Source organism: Peromyscus californicus, unplaced genomic scaffold (genome assembly GCF_007827085.1).
Source record: "Peromyscus californicus insignis strain IS unplaced genomic scaffold, ASM782708v3 Scaffold_10__1_contigs__length_136768540, whole genome shotgun sequence".
Lineage (NCBI taxonomy): Eukaryota > Metazoa > Chordata > Mammalia > Rodentia > Cricetidae > Peromyscus > Peromyscus californicus.
Genome location: NW_026294391.1, coordinates 100,359,844 through 100,376,376, shown reverse-complemented (window position 1 = coordinate 100,376,376; position 16,533 = coordinate 100,359,844). Strand labels below are relative to the sequence as shown.

At 42.1% G+C, this 16,533-nt stretch overlaps 1 protein-coding gene across 1 annotated transcript in view; it reads left to right on the top strand.

Annotated features, from left to right (window-relative positions):
• Kiaa1210 (KIAA1210 ortholog) overlaps positions 1–16,245 on the top strand; it is a 46,117-nt gene extending 29,872 nt beyond the window's left edge. The window contains exons 6-11 of the mRNA XM_052749410.1: positions 2,808–2,906; positions 6,652–9,311; positions 9,363–11,187; positions 12,117–12,304; positions 14,062–14,158; positions 16,079–16,245. Coding sequence (XP_052605370.1) covers positions 2,808–2,906; positions 6,652–9,311; positions 9,363–11,187; positions 12,117–12,304; positions 14,062–14,158; positions 16,079–16,245 — 5,036 coding nt within the window. The remainder of the gene's footprint in view (positions 1–2,807; positions 2,907–6,651; positions 9,312–9,362; positions 11,188–12,116; positions 12,305–14,061; positions 14,159–16,078) is intronic.
• The last annotated feature ends 288 nt before the right edge of the window (positions 16,246–16,533 follow it).

Genomic DNA, 16,533 nt, shown 5'->3' with positions numbered 1-16,533 from the left:
ATTATTACTTATAAACGCCTGGCCTTAGCTTGGCTTGTTTCTTGCCAACTTTTCTTAACTGTAAATTATTCCATCTACCTTTTGCCCCTGGGCTTTTACCTTTTGCTTAGTTCTGTAATTCTTACTTTCACTCTTACTCCATGGCTGGCTGTGTAGCTGGGTGGCTGGACCCTTGCATCCTCCTTCTTCTCTAGCTACTTCTTTTCCTCCCAGATCTCTCCTATTTATACTCTCTGCCTGCCAGCCCCGCCTATCCTTTCTCCTGCCTCACTATTGGCCATTCAGCTCTTTATTAGACCATCAGGTGTTTTAGACAGGAATGTAACACAGCTTCACAGTGTTAAACAAATGCAAGATAAAATAATGCCGCACATTTTTGCATAATTAAACAAATGATTCCACAGCTTAAAAAAGTAACACATCTTAAAATAACATTGTACAACAAATTGTGTTAGGATTTTAATGGGGATTGCATTGAATCTGTAGATTGCTTTTTGTAAGATGACCATTTTTACTATGTTAATCCTACCTATCCATCAGAATGTGAGGTCTTTCCATCTTCTGATATCTTCTTCAATTTCTTTCTCAGAGACTTGAGGTTCTCGTCATACGGGTCATTCACTTGCTTGGTTAGAGTTTCCCCAAGATACTTTATATTATTTGTGGCTATTGTGAAGGGTGTTGTTTCCCTGATTTTTTTTCTCAGCCCATTTATCATTTGTATATAGGAGAACTACTGAGTTTTTAAGTTAATTTTATAACCATCCATTTTGCTGAAGATGTTTATCAGCTGTAGGAGTTCCCTGGTAGAATTTTTTGGGTCTCTTATGTATACTATTATATCATCTGCAAATAACGATACTTTAACTTCTTTTTTTTCCAGTTTATAACTCTTTGATCTCTTTTAGTTGTCTTATTGCTTTAACTAAAACTTCAAGTACTATATTGAATAAATACAGAGAGAATGGACTGCTTTGTCTTGCCCCTCATTTTAGTGGAACTGCTTTGAGTTTCTCTTCATTTGATTTGATGTTGGCTGTCGGCTTGCTGTATATTGCTTTTATTGTGTTTAGGTATGTCCTTTGTATCCTTGATCTCTCCAAGACTTTTATTATGAGGGGTGTTGGATTTTGTCAAAGGCTTTTTCAGTATCTAGCAAGATCATCATGTGGTTTTTTTTTCAGTTTGTTTATATGGTGGATCACATGACAGATTTTCATATATTGAACCATCCCTGCATCTCTGGGATGAAGGCCACTTGATTATGGTGGATGAATTTTTTGATGTGTTCTTGGATTTAGTTTGTGAGTATTTTGTTGAGTATTTTTGCATCGGGACTTAGAGACTAAACTGACAACCAGGGAGCCTGCATGGGATTGACCTAAGCTCTCTGCATAAATGTTATGGTTATGTAACTTGGTGTTCTTGTGGAACTCCTAACTGTGTGAGCGGGGGCTGTCCCTAATGCTTTGGCTCATTTTTGGGACCCTACCCCTTATACTAGGTCGGCTTGCCCAGCCTTAATACATGGGGGAGGTGCTTAGTCTTACTGCAACTTGATATACCATGTTTTGTTGATATTCATGGGAGGCCTGCACTTTTCTGAATAGAAATGGAGGAGTGGATGCTGGGGGGTGGGAATGGAATAGGGGAGGCAGGGTTGTAGGGACTGGGAAGAGAGGAGGGAGGAGAAACTGTGGCTGGGGTGTAGAATGAATAAAGAAATAGATAGATAAATAAATAAATAAATAAGTAAATAAGTAAATAAATAAATAAATAAAATCACATGCATGAGGACCTGAGTTTGATCCTCAATACCCATATAAAAAGAAGGGTACAAGGAAAGATTAGCCTCCTGCATGTTGTCCTCTGGTCTCCACACACTCTCTGTGGCACATGCACATACATTTGTATATGAGTGTGCACACACAAACACACATAAATAAATGAATGTAATATAAACCTTTAAAAAGGAAAGCAAAGAGCTAATGCTTTTGTAAGAGATTTCCAATTAAAGTTAAGAAATCAAAGATACTGGTGTTTAAAAGGATGTGTCAGCAGAAACAATTTTGCCATCAAATACCCAATTAATTCTTTGGGTATTCTGGACTAAAATAGATGGAAGAGACCCGAAGATTGGCTAGCACAAATATTTTATAGGGAGAGCATGAAAGTACAAATAATGCAGGTACTCATCCAAAGTTGCCTCTGTCTTTCAGACGCTACACCTATGATGTCTCACTAACATGACAGCCTAAACATGGGCTGAACAATGACACATCCATAGACATGCCACAGTGACTGAGAGAAAACCCGTGAGGGCCCAACCCTACACAAAGAACTACAGGCAACTAAGGACTACTAAGATCGGGAGAAAGAGTCTTCCTTGGGGGAAAAGCATATCAATTGATTTATCAATACCAAATGGTCAGCCCTGAAAACATACATATAAGTAACATTATATAGAGGGAACAGGTAATAGTTAGGAATATATATGTATATATGTATATATATGCACACAATAATAATAATTAATACAAAATAGGCCATGAATTTGAAAGAGATCAAGAAGGAATATGTGGACATATTTGGAGGGAGGAGAAAGAAGGGGCCAAGGCCTATACAGGTATTGGGTCCCTGGACACCTCACCACAACCCAGGGAGGCAGGCTCTCCATTATGGGAGACGACCTGCGACCCTTCTGACATTCTGCCTTCTGCCTAGCTCACTGGTATAAAGGTCTGAGGACCATGCCAATAGAATGAAGTTCTTTGTTTTTTTTTTTTAAACTTTGTTTCAGGCCAAAGAAAAGCAGGAAGAGCAGTATCCTTTGCTGGGGATTAAAGAAAAGGCTATAACCAAGCCGAAACAAGCAGACCAAAAGGAGCAGAAGAAGGACAACACAGGTTAGCATACCTTCACTGCCGGCCCGTGGATCTCTGGCTTTGATGCACAGTACAGTGTGGTGGGAGCTATAAACAAAAATGCCTCCAGGGCTGCTACCCTGGGTCCTCTTGGGATTTTCAATGTCCTGTGTATACAAGTGAGCTGGAGAGAGGGTTCTGCAGCTAAGAGCATGTACTGCCCTTTCAGAGGACCTCAGTTTGGTTCTCAGCACTCAAATAAGGCAGCTCCCAACTGTGTGTAACTCCAGCCCCAGGGGAATCTGACAGTGTGACTTCTGTGGGCACCTACCTGCACATACCCATAGACATAATTAAAAAATAATGAAAGCTTATGCATGCATTAGGCCCCAAGACACCTCACCACGACCAGGGAAGCAGGATCTCCACTGTGAGAGACTTTGTGTGATTCTCTGTCCTTCTGCTTTCTGCCTAGCTTACTAGTGAAAAGAGCTGAGGACCTTTTCTGAGGTATATACCCATACATATAATTTAAAAGAATCACAAAAACAAAGCTTTTAATTAAAAAAGAGGTTCATGCAAGTACAGTCCGAGATTCTCCAGCTAAACTGGCAAAAACAATGTTTGTACAGGCTTTGTGGAAAGGATTACACGTGGTTTTCTATCCTATCTAAGTGAATTTTCAACTGGAGAGGCGAATTCTTTGTAAATGTGTTCAATTCTTTCAAGTGAATATGCTTGCTGAGTGATGCAGCTCGTGACGGCCTCTTCAGTATTCTTCCCCAACAACATAAGAAGATAGGAACAAACTGAACTGGCTCTCCCAAATCATTCTCATAGGAATCACCTTTCTCTTCCAGTATAGAGGAGAAGGTTTGCTGTTCACAGTGACTTCACATATTTACGGCTACTAGAGCCATTCTCATAGGAATCACCTTTCTCTTCCAGTATAGAGGAGAAGGTTTGCTGTTCACAGTGACTTCACATATTTACGGCTACTAGAGCTCGTCTGCAGTTGCAGCCAGATATCCTTGGCAGCCATCACCTAATCAATTTCCAAACGAATACCATCAGAGTGAAAACTCTGTGTATGTGTGTTTGCATATGTGCATGGATGGATTTTAGTTTTAGCTAGATGGCAAGCTAATTTTGTGCAGTGTTTCACAAAATTAAATTTCAGTTCCATCACTTAAATTGAATGGTTATCAGGGTTTTCTATAAATGATTTCACATGTGGTTTCAAAGATAGGGCTTCTTTAAGCATGACCCAGACAAACAAAACACTAAAAAAGTCTTTCAAAGAAGGACAAGAAGGAGGAAGAAAGGGACATGGATTAAGAGCGTAATCTCATTTTTCACCCATGGAGACAGAGCTGAGTCAATATCCCTGGTCTACCTTGGTTGCTGTTGCACAGGAAAGGCCTGATCTAGAAAGAGCAGAAGCTCTTCTTTGTGCTGTATGCTGTATATGCAACCACTAGGTGGCACGACTGACTCAATGTCTGTGAGGAAGGAACCACAACTGGGGCTTTACCACCTAGATCAAACTGCACAAGAAAAAGTCCTGAAAAAAGCACTTGTATTCAGAAGGTTTCTCAGGTCCCACCTGGCCCCCTTGGATCCACAGCTGCTTATAAAATAACCACTCAGAGGCCATTAGCTGAAGCTTAATACTGACTAGCTCTCACACTTAAATTAACCCATAATTCTTACCTATATTTAGCCACATGGCTTGGTACCTTTTCTCAATTCTGCTTTCTCATCTTGCTTCCTCTGTGTCTGGCTGGTGACTCCTCCTCTGCCCTTCCTCTTCCCAGCATTCTCCTAGTCTGCTTGCCCTGCCTATACTTCCTGCCTGGCTACTGGCCAATCAGCATTTTATTAAACCAATGTACAAGAGTATTATCTTACAGCATTTCCCCTTTTCTGTCTAATCAAAAGGAAGGGTTTAACTTTATCATAGTAAAATTGCATAAAGCAAAACAGTTATCAAGCAAGAATTATAGTTACAATATCTAGTCTATTTGTATTTGGCAAGTTTAAAGAAAATATTCTGCCATCTATCCTATTGTGTGAGTCTAAAGTTTTATATCGAATTTATCTTTTATCATAACCAAGGAAAATTATAATTATAACTATCTCATCTTCAACTACATCAAAGACCCTAGAAGGATATAATATTACCTAAGTAAACAGGAAGGGCATTGTAAGCAACTTCCAAAAGTCTAGAATGATGGAGATGGCTGGTTACCTGGACAGTCCCTCAAAGTTCCTCTGCAACGTTGGGTCATCCATCTTCAGCCCACAGGCCTAGTCTCTCAGTCATTTTTCCTGTGTCCTGTAGAATGTCTGGCAGTCTCCTCTGCAAAGCAGGAACCTGAAGAACCATTTTGCCTTGTTTTGGCAAATTCAGTGGTCATTTTCCTATGGGTCCTGTATGTCCAGTTTATACAACATATTATCAGCAGTCCAGGCAAGAGCAGCCTCTTGCCCAAATGGCTAATTTTGCCAAGAAGAAGATAAACTCCATATGGAGTGTCTTTGATGCTCATCTTCCTTGAAGTAATTGGTGCTGCCAGGAGCAGACGTGTCTCATTGTTCAGAAAAGTCTAAGTTTTTAAAACATTTTAAATGCCATATTCTGTAAGTGTTTGAAGATTACCTACCTAATTGAAATATATCTTTATATACCTAAAAACTTAACTAACATGACTATAAGTTTGATTGTCAAAGCTGACTAGTTATTAATTAGTATTTCTTAATTATACATTACAATTTTAAATGAGTTGCATGAACATAATACCTTAAACAAGAATAGAAATATATATATATATATAGTATAACAAAATTAACTTTAAATTTGTATCAGTAAACTAAAATCCATAGCAATGTAAAACATTTAAAACAAGTTGTTGCTCTTTAAAAGTTGATTAAATAATCTACCCTTTCATCTTAGCATATCTATATCAGAGCACTTACACAGATGCAATTGCTGAGGTGTTGGGAGTTCTGCTTTGAGGGTATTCAAAGAACTGCTTTACATGTGTGTTACACAGGACTGTCTTAAGGCAAGGAGGTAGAAAACAGAAGAAAAAGGGGGCCATCATCTTAACCTCTCAAATAATTCCTTTGACATTTTTCTGAAAAAAATCCATGAATCCATATAATACAGAATTTCAAGACGTTTGGATAAGTACTATATAGAAAATAAGAATATTAATCAGAAAGTAAAAATTTTCCCTTGCTGGGCTGGAGAGACAGATCAGATATTAAGAGCAATTGCTACCCTTCCAGAGGACCCAGTTTCGTTTCCCTACTTGGAGGCTCACCCACATCTGTAACTCCAGTTCCAGAGGATCTGAGGCCCTCTTTTGGCCTCTCCAGACACCAGGCACATATGTGGTGCACAGACATACATGCAGGCAAAACATCCACATGCATAAAATAATAATATGAAAGTCATTTTAAAAGAATTCTTGCTCCTGCTCCAGTCAAATTTCTCAAATGTAAACATTGTTACAAAATTACAATTTGCCTCTTTTTGAATCTCACACCTAATGGTCAATCAGACTACTGATGAAGTGCTATCTGCTCATAGGATTGAAATTTCCCTTTGATATAAACATTTCCCACAACTTAAAGCTAATAGTGAACAGGGGAATGTCTTCTGCATAGTTACATCTTCATATCAGGGAATTTAGTAGTAAACTTAGCCAGGGAGGAGGAGTACTCTTTTAGGAAATCGAAAGCACACACATCTCTCCTTTCCTTTTTACATTTGGTACAGGGCCCTCAAGCCAGGAGCAGAGCTACAAAACTGAAGCTCAGGATAAGAAGACAAGAGAGCAGACTCTAAGTACCGATGGTGCCTCAAGTACAGGACACTCGACTTCAGGATCCCAAGGATTCCAACCAAGAAGACGTAGAAGAAGGGCCAAAAGTGAGTGGGGGATCATCGACAGAAGCCTTGCACAATGTCCTCAAGAGTATGACCAAGGCAGTAAAACTGATTCCTCGCCTAGTGAAGAGGTGGTCAGCAGGGACCACTCTTTCTTGACGCTCTTCCTGGAGAAGCAAGGCAAAGAGCACACCACAACTGCGGAAGTGCAACTTACCACTCCTCAGGAGATGTCTGCAGATAAAAGAGATGTGAAGGGGGAAATGGCTGCCATAAATGCTGAAGTCCAAAGAACAGCAGCACCACAACCAACACCTACAAATGTGGCCGAGTCCACGGTTGATGGTCCACCACCCAGCCGTGAAGAAGGCTCTTCTGAAGGCAAGAAGAACAGGGATAGAGCTGCTTTGTTGTCATGGCTAAACAAATCTACAAGCCAAGAAGAGGCCACTGTCTCGAGAACAATAGAGGTCCAGGCATGTGTACATCATTCTCAAGTCCGTGGAGAAAAGGAAGAAGCATCCAGTCTTGGTTTGCAAAAGTTTCAACCCAAAATGGAGAGCACAGCTTACCACAGAGAGAGGCATGCCAGAGGTTCTCTTCAGGCTTTTTCAGCAAGTGTTTCAAGCGCTAACACAGAAGATGACGTTCCTATGCAGAGACTGCCTCTTCCTTTCAGAAGGTGGCCAACTGAAAGGGAAATCTCCTCTGATACAAAGAGTTCTTCAGAGTATGAGAGTAGTTCTGAAGTGCAACCGGGTCCCACACGTTCTTTTCAGCTCACATGGAGCCCTCAAGATGATGATGATGTCTTCCTCAAATCAGAAAATGTAAGTGCAGAACTGAGCAAGGTGGAACGGCAGCCCCCTCTCGGCTATTGCTCCCAGTCATTTGGAAAACCCAAAGCTAGAGAAGTCTCCTTAGACCTAGAAAGTTCAGAAGATCAGAGAAGCTGTGAGGAGATGACATCTGCCCACTCTTCCCAGTCCTTGGGGGAGTTTGAAGAATGCTCAGAATCAAGAAGTTTTACCATAGATTCCATCTCTCAAGAGCAGTTGTCTCCCAGGAGACATTCCCAGGCCTTGCAGGGATCTGAAGAAAAGGAAGTCTCCACAGAGTCAAGTAGTTATGTTGAGAAGTACCACAGTTCTGAGGATCTTAGCAGCACGGAGGATGAGCAGCCTCCTGAATGTTCCAAACAGACCCGGGGTCAGTTCAGAGACCAGCAAGAAGTGCCTCCAGTTTCAAAGAGTGCTCCAAAAGAGTTGAGTGTTTCTGCTAAGCCACTGCGCCCCATGCACACATCTCTACCCATTGTGAGCCCTATTATTCAGCAGCAACCCCCCATTTCAATGAACATTTCTGTAGGACAGAACAGATCTGTGGCACCGCTGCCTCTCAGCCACACTGTCAAGCCGTGGGTGAGCCCTCAGTCTGAGCATCAAATGTTTGCAGGTCCAGAGGGCATTGCTGCTGACTGGGACAAGTATACGCAGTCACCGTCCCCTAGAAAGGCTTTGATGCACCCAGTGGGGTACAATGTTGAGCAAAATGTACCCTCGAATACAGACATTTCGACCATGGGAGAGGTGGCTTCTGTGGAGGCTCTGGTTCTCAAACACCATTCTCAGCCCCCAATCAGACCAGTACTTGAGAAAGATGTTTCTGCAGGCCCAGAGCTTGCTGTTTTTAAAGATCGTATTGCTTCACAGCCTCCCAGATACTCTTCCCAGCCCTTGGTGAGATCAAACATCAAGAAGGAAATATCACTGGGTGCAGAAAGTGCTGCATTTGAGGGAAGCCGTTTTATGGAGCCCCTGCCTCCTCAGCATCATTCTCAGCCCCTGTTGAAACCCTTCATCCAGCACCAGGTTTCTGCTTTTGAAAGAGGTGTTTCTATGGATCCAAGGCTTCGGGCACACCCTTTCCAGCCATGGACAAAGTCTCAAGGGAAGCGATCATTTTCAACTCCAGAGAGCACAGCTTTTGAAGGGAACCCTTCTACGGAGCATGGGCGTCCTACCCTTTCGCAGCCTGTGCAGCAGCCTTATCAAAATGTGCCTTTAGAATCTGAAGCTGTTGCTGCAAAGATAATTTCAATGGGCCCACTGCACACCAAATATTCTGCTCAGTCTTTACCAAATCCTCAAAGTCATCTAGCCTCAGAAAATACCTCTGTAGAAGGTGCCACTTTGGTGGAGCTACTGCCTCCTCAGCCTTCAGTAAAGTCCAAATTTCAGCCACAGATGACCCAAGATCCAGTGAGCGCTTCCACTCAATGGGGCAGCCCTATGGAACCAGTATCTGTTCAACATATCTTCCAAACACAGGCTAGCCCTAAATTTAAGCAAGTGCCTACAGGTCTAGATAGCCCTGAAGCCCAAGGGGGCATCTCTATGCAGCCAGGTTCCCCCAGATGCCCTTCCCAGTCATGGTTGACTCCTACCTTTGAGCAAGTATCTGTACCCCCTGGCAATGTTCCTTCTGCATGGTCCATTCATAGTTATCCACCAGCTCCCAGAATGCCTTCTCAGCCCTTGATGGGATCAGTAGGCCAACAACCAGTTTCCTCAGGACCCATGAACACATCTGCACAACAGATCATCACTGTAGAGCCAATGTCTTCTAGACACCCTTTGCAGCCATGGCCGACTTCTTCATTTGAACAAGTCACTGTGCCCTCAGACAGTGCTGCGGCGACAGCCTGGGGCATTCCTGTTGATCCACCAGCTACCAGAATGCTTTCTCAGCCCTTGGTGGGGTCAGTAGTCAAACAACCAGTCTCCACTGAATTAGTGAGCATTTCGGCACCACAGAGCAGCTCCGTGGAGCTAATTCCTTCTAGATTCCCTTTCCAGCCAAGAGTAGATCCAGAGAGTTATACAGCAGAGGAGGGAGTTTCTGTAATGATGAGGCCTAGAAGACGTCATTCTCAGCCCCCAATAAGCACAGGATCCAGTGAAGAAATTTCCCCAGATTCAGTGAGAACTTCTGGAGAATGGGGCACTCCTATCAAGCCAATGCCTTCCAAATTTGCTACTCAGCCATGGCTGGGCCCTGCATTTGAGCAACAAACCTCAAATCTAGAAGGTTTTGCCAAAGAGGGGGATGTTTCTAAGGAGGCATGGCTTTCCAGAAATCCTTCCCAAATCATTATCAAACATCAAGTCCAGAAAACACCCTCAAGTTTTGAGAGTACCTCTGTTGAGGGAGGCATTCCTTGGAAGTCACTGCCTCTCAAAGGTCCCACCCCATTCTTAATGAGACCTAAAATTCAGGAAATGTCCTCCAGCCTAGAGAGTGTTACTGCTCAAGACAGCTCTAAGAAACCACAGGGCAGCAGCTCTTCTTCCCAGTCATTTGTGAAGTTTATGGCAGAGCAAATCTTTTCAGGGACCACTGCTAGTGAGACGGACATTTACACGAAGCCTATGCTTCAGAGCCGAAGCCGTCCTTCCAGATCCTTGTTGAAGCCCAAACTCGAGGAGCAAACTTTCCTATATAACTGGGATGATGAACCCAAGGAAGACACCGCTTTGAAGGCTCTGCCCATGAAGCAGCCTTCACAGCCACTCAGAAGGCCCGAAGAGTCACAGGAAATTCTGTCATATTCTGAGGGTGCCCCTGCGAAGTGGAGCAGTTCTGCGGTGGATGTCTCTCAGCCCCTCGGAAAGCTTGAGTATGGCCAGAAAGTCTCAGTTTCAGTCAGTTTTCCCAAAAAGTGGGTGAGGTCTGAAGAACAGCTGCCTTCCACACAGCCTTCTCAGGCCTTCAATGTAGCTGGGCAGCAGCCTCCGATTTTATCAACAGGCTCTGCAAATGTTCCTGTGGACTGGAGCTATCCCGAGGGGCATTGGGCTCCCGGTCAGCCTACTCAGGCTTTCTTGATCACTGACTATCAGCAACAAGTTTATTTAAGCTCTGCTAATGCTGCTGCTGAAGGGACCATTTCTCAAAATACTGGCAGCTGGTCTTGCCCAGATTCTCCAAAGAAAGCCACGAAATACACACAAGGCTATGGGGACCTCATTCAAAGCACCCCAACTTCTGTTCCCAAACCTGGAAAGCTCACTACTGGTCCTGCCCAGAAAGCATTCGTTTCCACAGGCGCTTACTCCAAGGAGGAAGTTCCTCAGGGTCCTGATGGAAACGAGAGCCCTTCGGTCATATCCACCAGCAAGGCTGATGTCGAAAATGTTTTTGGAGTGCGACTTCGAAGAATTTCACAGAAGGGTGGAACTGAGAATCTAGATCCTTGCACGCCAGTTGTCCCAGCAAGCAAAGAATGGATGGACAAAGGAGCTCCCCAGGGCTTCAGTGGAAGCCTAGGGAATTTCAGCCAAATACTTCGCTTTGCAGAAAAACAAGGGAGCAGGCCCAGATATGAAGGCCCTTTCAAGAAGCCAGCAGTTTACAGGCCTCCAGGTGAGAGTTTTGTCCCTCCAGGTAGAGGAAAGACCTGCAAGGCAAAGCCTTGGATGGATGGACTGTGAACTCTCTAGCCTCTAGGCTTCCTACTGTACTGTTGCTTTGACAGGACTAGTTGTGGGTTTAGAGGTGGGGCAGTGCCCCATCCTGGATGAGTAGATTCAGAAGGAACTTCTTTGTAGTCTTCCTTTTTCCAAGGATGCAGCAGTTCCAACATCCATGCACATTTCATTAATATACTCATAATCACCTCCTCTTCCTTCTCCATCTAACTCATGTGTAGTATTCTTTGGGCAGACTCCTATGAGTTTCTAAAAAAAATAATAATAACTTTAATACACCATGTCACTTTAATCTGCCAAACAGATCTCCAAAACTCAGTTCATTAAGAGCAATATGTTTACACTCTTACCCTGAAATCATCTTAATTTAATCCAGATCAAGGTGACCTGCTGAGTACTACTTTTTTTCCAAAAACGTTGTGCCCTCGGTATCACCCGTGCATAGTCTTGTCTCTGCCTCTGGTCACAGCTATTTCACCATGACACTTGCACAAGGGACAAAGAAGTAACAGACTATAAGATTTTTCTTAGAGTTTGAGGGATTATATCAATGGTCTGAGTCTCTGGCATCTTGAGAATTTTCTCAGCCTGTCAACCATTGTCTTGCCCTGATTTGGGAATGTGAAGAGGGATAGCTAAAGGAAAGAAAGGGTTCAGTAAGGGATCCACAACTATTTAACTATTTAATCTTGCCTTCCCAGTTTGTAGGAAGGGTACAAAAGAGAATGGCCCTTCTCTAAATGCTATCTATTTTTGTTTGGCAACCAGAAAGGATCCCACTTGGAACACTATTGTGGGCAACCTCACCCAGACTGATGACCCTCTGCCTAGCTTCCGTTCTAATTCTTTTCATTTCTTTTTCAGGAAAGACCTCTAATTGGAAGGCAGATTACACTACAGAACCAGCTTGGATCAATGTGGCGAAACAGAGGCAAAAGGGCTTTGTATCACACTTTCTCAAAAAAACGAAGACCAGAGCTGAAGCTAGGTCTGAGACCAAGGAACCAAGATATGAGTCAAATTATGAGCCAGACTTGGAAATTCCAGTAAAGGTTAGTGGAGCCACTGACTAAGCTTGCACTGGGAATTATGTCAGACATGCAGTGACCATCTCTTATTGGGAGCATTAATCAAGAACAATTCTTCTTTAAGGGTCTTTATTTGTATTCACACAAATGTGACAGCCTTGGTGCTCTTGAAGCATTTATGAAAAGTAATGGATATGAAGATAGTCTATAAATCAAGCCTTGCCCTAAATATTCTAAAGCAGGATTCCATGAAATTGGTTGCATAAAAAGAAGTAGATAAAACAACAACAGCCCTATCACTACAAACAACAACAATAAAACAGAGATAACCAATAGGGTAAAAACTGAGCAACTATATATTGCACCTTTAAGTACATGCATATGATTTTCATAAATGAGAATCAAACTATAAACACAATAGGCCCCTTTCCCAACAGAGACTACATTACAAGAGTCTCTGTGGATGCCTGGAGCTGCACATAGTAAAGAGCCCTATAAGTGAATGCCCTTTTAATTTTAACTCATTACTTATACGTTGTGACTATTAACTTTAAAAATTTGAGCTCAAAGCTAGCATTCCTCCCAATTTCAAAATCAGATCCTATCATATGTAAACATGTTGATTCAGAACAGTTGTGTAGAGATCAACTTTAAAGGCCTAAACAATACAGTTACACCATTTCCTAGTGGAAAAAGCACTTCTAGTCATATACCAACAAGTTTGGGAAGGTAGAAAATTGTATAGTGCTCACTGAAACCAACTGATCAGATTTGTTTGTAACCATCACATTCTGTTAGCTCACAGCTAAGTGGTGGTACATGCTATAGAGAAGGTTGTTCTCCCATCCAAGTAATAACCAGTTCTTGCACTACTTAGCTTCTGAGAGCAGTGGAGATTGGGCACAGTTAGGGTGGTATGGCCATAGACAAGAGAGAAGGTATTCTCCTATCAGTCTGTTCACACTATTTGTGTGACTAGATAGCTTTTCTTCCTGATCTGAAAGGTGGCAAACTTGAGTCAGCTTGGGTATTTGTTAATAATTTAAGTTCTGGGACTGGAGAGATTACTCAGTGGTTATGAGGATTTAGTGCTCTTGCAGAGGACATAGGTTCAGTTCCCAGCACCCTCATAGCAGCTCATGACCATCCATACCTCCAGTTCCAGGGATGCAATACTCTCTTCTGGCCTCAGGGGCAGTGCCTCTGGTGTACACACATATATGCAGCAGAATACTTGAACACACAAAATAAAAACAAATACATCGTTAAGTAATACATATTCCAAATAAATCATTAAATATGTATGTATGTATGTATGTATGTATGTATGTATGTATGTATGTATTCTAAGCCCAAGGAGCTTTGTGCTATCTTTTGTTATTGATGTATATAATCAATTTCTATAGTTATATATTTCTATCTAGATGTATACTTCCGAATCAATATCTCTATCCTTTATCTCTTTTTTTCTGATTATTGTTCAACTTATAGTACCCAGGACAGGGATTACTGAAAGGATGATAACTGGCGCTGGTGGCAGCGCAGAGCAGAGAGCAGAAAGAGAGGGTCAGCATCAGGCTTTTAAGGCACAGATTGAGTGACCATGCTGTGCCATACGTAGTCGCGAGCACCCCCTGATGACGTAAGACACAAGACCCTGAGCTGCACATGTGCAGGAGTGAGGGCAGGATCCTAACACTTACACCATGTGATCCTCTGAGTAGTTTGCCATCGTTATTGTCAGTACTTACAAAGGTTTTGTTTTCATTTTGGTATTACAGGAACATGAACCCATAGCTGGTACCCCGTCAAGAATGACTTTTTCTTCCACTGTTCCCAGACAGGAGATGTCAAAGCTGTACAAGTCTACAAAAACAGGTGAAAGCACACATTCTGATCTGTCAAAACTAGCCATGGAGGAATGTGGTGAAACGTTTTGCAATTTCAAGTTCACTCAATGTATTTCTCTTATTAGTCAAATCAGCTTCATGATTCTTTCTTGTCTCTTCCATGAAATGCAACAGATTTACTTTAAGAAAGTCCAATTGTTATATCTGAGTGCAGTGCACAATTTCCATAGGCCTTTCTAGTCTCTCACCTCACTGAAGAAGCTGGCAAGGCAAGGCATAAAACGTTCTTGTGCTAGGTACGAAAGGAAAGTACCAAGTCATTTTCTAGGTGTAGCAAAGCAATGTTTCTTCACCTGTTCTAACCTCAATGAAACTGTTGATAATCCACTGTAAAGGACCAGTAGCATTGATTCATTGAAAAGGCTCACTTCATACACTCTATATTCTGAGTAGGGGTGTGAGACATGGGGGTTTGTTGAATGCTGCAGATAAATGTGACAGGAAATGATAGACTGCGACCTCATCAGTGAGAGTTATGTACCAGAGGGATTTCCTCAGCAGGAGCTGAAGGAGAGGAGGATAGATATTTTTAAAATAATGTTAATCTTTTTTGATTCTTTAGGAATTTCACATCATGCACCCCAATCCCACTCACCTCCAAGTCCCTCCATATCCTCCCCTCAACCCTGCAGCATCCACCTAAAGAACACCCCCAAAATTTAATTAAAAACAAAACAAGCAAAGAACCCCACTTCACTCCTCTGCCATTACCACCTCTCCAACACCTCTTCATTCATTTTAGTGGCATTGAGAGCTGCAGTGTGTCACACAGTATATATATCCTTTTGTCCAATCAGCCTCATCTGCAAATGTTCATTGCAATGAATCATTGGTCTGGTTCAAGGCCTCTGGCCTCTGGTACACCATCATCCCTGGACTCTTACTGAAACTGGAGAGGAGGATGGACTTACATTCAACTCAGGAACCCATTATTTCACTGTGGAAATAGCAGTCATCATCTTGATCCATGTCTTATGAGCTGTATATTCCTGAAATGTGGTTCTCAGCTCCCCTGAAGAATAGATCCACCAGGAAGCTTGTTAAATGATAGATAGTCCTAACTGCTTCCCTACTGATTCAGTTGGTTCAAGAAATTGCGTGGACACTGACAGTTTTTGTGTTTCTCTTTTTTGTTTGTTTTGTTTTTGTTTTTTGTTATTGTAGTTGTCATTTGATTTCAGTGATGTAGCCCAAGCTAGAGCATCAAACTCCTAGTCTTCCTGCCTCAGCCTCCCAAATGCTGGGATTACAGGCATATACCATCACACCCAGATACACTGGCATTTTAAAAACATTCCTAGATGATTCCAATGTGTAGTTAGAATTGAGAACCATTTGTTTAGTTGAAGCTTTTAAGCTGTAGAGCAGGATGAGGGAGGGAGTGGAGTTGGAAAACAGAGTAGTCTGTCTGGCCACAGTAGTTGGCAGAGTATTATTTCTCTGGCTTTTATTACATAGATCTATTGAGCCATCAGTTATTTAATTTCACAATGTTAGTGACTAGTGAAAAGAGATCTGAAATTAAAAAAAAGGAATAGGTATAATATGTTTCCCTTTGGGTGTGAGTTCAAAAGTATAAGATAGTCAAATAGTAAATGTCAAAAGATTGGCTGTCACACCGCAAGAATCACCTCACGTGCCTTGCCATGGCTATGATCCTGTAGCCATTTCCAACTTGATGCTGCCCTGGACATACATACCTATTGCGCCATTCACCCAAGCTCTGATTTTTAGAAGTCTGACTTCTCAGAGAACAATGTTTGGAAAGTACTAAGAACTGGGTGACCATAGAAAACATGCAAGGATGGTGCATTTAATTTCATCTTTAAATATATCCCAGTGTCTCTGGGATTTCTGACTGTTTGCATGTTGTTTGCTGTGATTCCAGTTGCATTTGATGATCAGAACTTGCCTCATCCATATACCAGTGAAAGAGAAACCAGACGCTCTTCCAGTCTGCCACCCAAATTTTCACCTCCTGAGGAGCCTGTGTGGTTCGCAATGGCCAAGAAGAAATCTCAAGCATGGAGCCAAATGTCAGAGATCATGAAATAAATAGCTCCTGGACAGAGCATCAGCATTTTCAGTAATAACTGCCAGTAGCTGTGGTAATTTCATATAACATTTTTACTAGGGCTAGTTTTTATTTAGAAAAATAACATTAGAAATAGAAATTAACATTTTAATTATTTGAGTGAAATAAATGCTACTAATGTCTAACCCTCAGTAAGTCACTACCAATATCCCCAAACCCAGCATGTTCTCCAGAAAAGTTAGGCTATAGAAATGCAAAACATTGTGCCTTAGAAGAAAGAAAATAATCGTATTTTGCTCCAGCAACTA